The sequence below is a fragment of the Penaeus japonicus genome, unplaced genomic scaffold (genome assembly GCF_977035675.1).
Source record: "Penaeus japonicus unplaced genomic scaffold, GWHDUDI00000001_assembly GWHDUDI00000034, whole genome shotgun sequence".
Classification (NCBI taxonomy): domain Eukaryota; kingdom Metazoa; phylum Arthropoda; class Malacostraca; order Decapoda; family Penaeidae; genus Penaeus; species Penaeus japonicus.
In genome coordinates this window covers 19,486,471-19,491,470 of record NW_028234436.1, presented here as the reverse complement: position 1 = coordinate 19,491,470, position 5,000 = coordinate 19,486,471, and the positions used below count along the sequence as shown (strand labels likewise).

General features: G+C 43.3%; 1 protein-coding gene across 1 annotated transcript in view; it reads left to right on the top strand.

Annotated features, from left to right (window-relative positions):
• sei (potassium voltage-gated channel seizure) overlaps window positions 1-5,000 on the top strand; it is a gene marked incomplete in the record, with an annotated part of 926,852 nt that overhangs the window by 864,853 nt on the left and 56,999 nt on the right. Inside the window, 2 exon segments of the mRNA XM_086530922.1 lie at window positions 1,710-1,864; window positions 2,225-2,345. Of these exon segments, the coding sequence (XP_086387048.1) occupies window positions 1,710-1,864; window positions 2,225-2,345 (276 nt within the window).

The following is a 5,000-nucleotide window of genomic DNA, read 5'->3' as shown; positions in this document are numbered from 1 at the left end:
ATTTCACTTCACGGTTGATTGCTTTGTTGTTGTTGTTTTCTTTCTCTCAATCATGCCGTTTCTCTTCAATAATCACACTAAGATTAAACATTGAAATAAAGATATAGAATAGACTAAAGATCCTTTCCGTCGTCGATATATACGTTCGACGAAGTATTATGCTTTCATCAAGGCAGACTGTGTTTGGCGACCCTGAATATTATTACCCTTTTAGCACGGGCATGTCGCAGAAGGTTAGACTTAAAGGTTATAAGGGCCTGGTATTTTCCCTTCTTGGTACTTTCCCTTTATCTATTAAAAGCATTTAATAACACCAACATAGACAACTGTCCAAAATGGTTCAACACAACACTGAAGACTCTTAAAAACCTTTACTAAGTATCACCAAGTATCGTTTATCACCCTGATACATATTTGTACAAGCGCAACTATCAATATGACTTGGTAATTGATATCACTTGAATGATAGACACTATATCCTCAATTGATACCGTAGTAGCTACAGCTAAAAGATATCTGTAGTATAGGATTGGACTCCCCCCATTTCTTTAGCCGTTGTAGGCATCATCAACCGTCGAGTAATGAAATGCATCCCCCCCTTTATTTGACCTTTGGAATACTACATAAACCGCGATGCTTTTCTTTTGCCCAGAATGTCTACCACAGATTGCCTGAGGATCACGAATTATCACTCCATATTGAATGCTAAAACCACACACGAGTTAAAGTAAAGAGATGTTTTCTGCTGTCCCATGTACGCCACTTTTTTCAACATCCAATGATTTCAAAAAAAAGTTTTCCATTCCTTAATAAGCTACAGCTTGTTTCAGTTGAACCATGATTTTCAAAAGAACATTGTAGATGACTGGAGCAGCGGATATAAGTACTAGAAAAAATATATATATATACAGTAATAATAAAATAATCGTATGCATGTATTGCTCCCTAGGCTATGTGGGAGGTTTTACTTCTTTCATTATCATGAGTACTTAAAGCTACTATAGTTGCCTTCATCTGTCTTCCTATAAGTCACTCATTTGCAACTTGCAGTCAAGGACATGTGGTACTGTTGCACACACTGGCCTTGACCCTCATCTCATGGTTAGTGTCATAATTCACTCTAAAGAAATTTATGTATTCATCACCTCTTTGGATAACCAATTCCAATACACCAAACGTTGCATCTTGTATTATACGTATTTCCATAGTCATCAATTATCACTCTGTCGAAATATGATATAGCCAAATGGCATTATCACTAGTCTATAACTCTTTAGTGTTTTATGAATCAATACTGATGAAGGAATCTCTTCAAATGTAAATTATAAGAAAACAACAAAAATGAATAATATTTCATAATATTTCATGCTTATTATTGCTTATATTCGTATTCCATCAGTACTGATTAACTAAGAAGCATTAATCTTAAACTCCCATCATTAATTGCACTGTACCCAATCTTTCCGAGTTTAAGGACACTGTGAAAGTAGTGAGTAGCGTTTTTTTTAAACATCGCCCTCATGTGAGGTCTGGTTTCGCGTGCGCGGCGAGCACCCGAGGCCGGGTCAGGAAGGTCGTAACATTTATACGACGTCCCTGACCCAGCCGAGCGGCGACGCCCCGAGCCCCGGAACCGCACCTCGCCTGTTGGTCGGTGGCGCCTCACGCTAAAGACCGCTGCTGATTGTCTTGCCGTTCCTGAACTCCAGACCACGACCCTCATCGGTCTGCTGAAGACGGCGAGGCTCCTGCGCCTGGTCAGAGTTGCGCGAAAGATCGACAGATACTCTGAATATGGCGCGGCGGTCCTGCTGCTCCTCATGGCGACCTTTGCGCTCATTGCTCACTGGCTCGCGTGTATCTGGTAAGAAGATCACGTCCTTCCTGCAGATACGATCTTGATATTTCACTGCATATTTCCCACTCTGTTGGATATGAATAGATCTCTTGTTGGGTTCAGTCCCCCCCCTCCCCCCTCCCCCCTCGGAGGATTGCATTTATCCTCCTGGGATGTGTGCGCTCACCTGCGTCATGATATATCTCCCTTTCTTTATACATTTGTGCTTCACAAATTCCTGTCCTTATGGAATCTCCATGCATAAGGACCAACTGAAATCCAAACACGAATCTCTCTCATACTACCGCCATGTAAGGCTACAGATCCTAACTGAAATTCGCTCTTTCTTTCTCCTCTCCCTCCCTCCCACTCCCACTCCCCCTCCAGGTACGCCATTGGCAATGCCGAGCGGCCGGGGCTCCTCCACAAGATCGGCTGGCTGGACCACCTTGCCAACGCGACGCATCAGTACTACTTCAGCAACAGCACGGGCGGACCAACGCTAAGGGTGAGTATCAACACTTCCTTTCACAGTGCTACTCGCTCAGGTTGACAATCCTTGGCCAGTGAGGAAGTGTAAGGGATAGAAAAATATATATATATAAATCATGAAGCACATATGAATAAGCGAGGTGTAAATAAGGGATGGTGTATGTACAGTTTCGGCCAAAAAAAAGTCCTGTCTCGCGGATGAAAAACAACGAAACACATCACTACGGACTTGTTGTTTCGCAGGACTTGTGACTGGTTATTGCAGTTGTAGGTCGGTCAAATAGGTGTACAATAGGGTACTAAGTACTAAGAGAATTGAAGACTGAAGATAAAGTTATGAAAAACTTCCTCAGTTCAGCATCTCTAATGTGTTCGCTCCATTATCAATTAGAAACTTGGTGTTGAGGTTTGGTCCCTTTTTTATCCTTTGTTTTTGAAGTTTATTCTGTAGGTTTAATACATCTTTACTTACCTTCTTCTTTGTTTCTTTACCGCTGATATTAAATGGATAGGATGTTCATCATGAAAGCTTTGGATTATTACAATCTTTTCCCCAGTTTAACCTCCACCGAAACTCCTTGTCTCATCGCCCAACACCATTTGCAATCTATTGCATAACGTTCCTTGTCTTGCCACACTCTCGTCTCTCATTGTGTTACCCCAATGGACCCCAATAATCCCCGTCATTCACCGTACAGCCCCCAATGGACCCCAATGGACCCCAATAACCCCCGTCATTCATCGTACAGCCCCCAATGGACCCCAATAATCCCCGTCATTCATCGTACAGCCCCCAATGGACCCCAATGGACCCCAATAACCCCCGTCATTCATCGTACAGCCCCCAATGGACCCCAATAACCCCCTCCCCTCCCCCTCTCCAATCTCGGTACATCCCCTTCCTCAAGTCTAGGTCCATCTCATCCCTCAGTCCCGCTACATCACGGGCCTGTACTTCACTTTCACTGCCCTCACTGGCGTCGGTTTCGGCAACGTTTCCCCAACTACAGACCTGGAGAAGGTCTTCACCATCCTCTTCATGTTGATGGGATGTAAGTCGCTGGACAATGTGGAACTCTGGTTTTAAAAGAGAAAGAAAATGATAGACACGCGGTCACTCCCGCTTTGGAGTGTCGAGAGGTATTCAAACCAGACTTATTCTCTCTCTCTCTCTTTCTCTCTTTCTCTCTCTCTCTGAGTTCCCTACTTCAAGTATATGATTACTCTCTGTCTAGGGAGGATGATATTTCTCTCCTTGTCCTTTTCACCATAAGCTTTTTTGCCATCCGTGGATATAACATACCTCTTGACAGTTCGATAAAGGATTATTTCACCGCCCTTGTCCACGTATTGTAGTGTTCACTTATCATCATGGTGTTGATTGTTAAAGCCAAAATAGGAATTTGAAATGAATACTTATCCCCGTGTAGCCGCGAAAGATGTCAACAATCCCATTCACCACTTCGTTCCTTTCTCTCTCTCTCTCTCTCTCTCTTTCTCACTCTCTCTCTTTCTCTTTCTCTTTCTCTCTCTCTCTCCTCTCTCTCTCTCTCTCTCTCCTTCCTTTCTTCTCTCTCTCTCTCTCTCTCTCTCTCTCTCTCTCTCTCTCTCTCTCTCTCTCTCTCTCTCTCTCTCTCTCTCTTTCTCCCCTTTCTCTCTTATTCAATTTTAGTCAGACTGCCAGTTTGACACACGAGTATAACGATCCCGAGTTACATCAAATTCCCGACTTCTCGCTTCCCTTCCGCCGACTCCATCTGAGGTCCCCCTACGTCGCGACTCTTGCCTAGAACTCGCCAGAACTCACCACCTAAGGACTACAAACTGTCACTTATCACTAACTTATCTATATCTCTGTTTGTTTCATATCTCTCTTTTTGTTTCCTTTTGTCTGCCGGATCCCTCCTACTGAGTGAGTGAGGTATGCGAGTTGTCCCGCTCCTTGCTTTTCGAACCACTCGGCCCTCCGCTCCACTCATTCATCCCTCCCAAATGTAGCGACGTTTTGGGTGGTTTCTTCTTCATTTTCTCATCCCTCAGTCTCGCTACATCACGGGCCTGTACTTCACTTTCTCATCCCTAACGTCGGTTGGCTTTGGCAACGTGTCTCCAACCACAGAGCTGGAGAAGATTTTCACAATCTTCGCTATGATGATTGGCTGTGAGTTTGTGTCCGTAAGTCGTAGGAAGCAATGAACAGAGTATTGATTTGTCGAGATGGTCCTTTTTTGGGTCAGCGGCTTAGCTAGTAGATTTAATGGAAAGTGCTAAACCAGATCTTTTCAGTAAGATTTCCGTGTGGAAATGAGCGAACCCTCTCGACTTCTCAATCAAAGTGACACTCATATTTGTCTTAATGTTTCACCAACCTGCTAAACTTGTGACGTCACCTTAGCTCACTGTGAACACTTGTACTAATAGTAATAACAACAAAAAGTTGAAGTGTCACTTTATGCCCGTGAGCACTTGCAATAAATCCGTAGCCAACGAAGCCATTTGACTGCAATGTTGCAGACACTGTACAGAATTATGTAGATCTGTGCTTCTATCACCTGTGATTGCTCTTCCAGTCCTCCATTTAAGACGGACTGGAATTTTAAAAAAATATCTGGAATCTGAAATAGATGTAAAAAGAAATTCTGTGTATGTAGTTTGTGAGATAACTACTAAA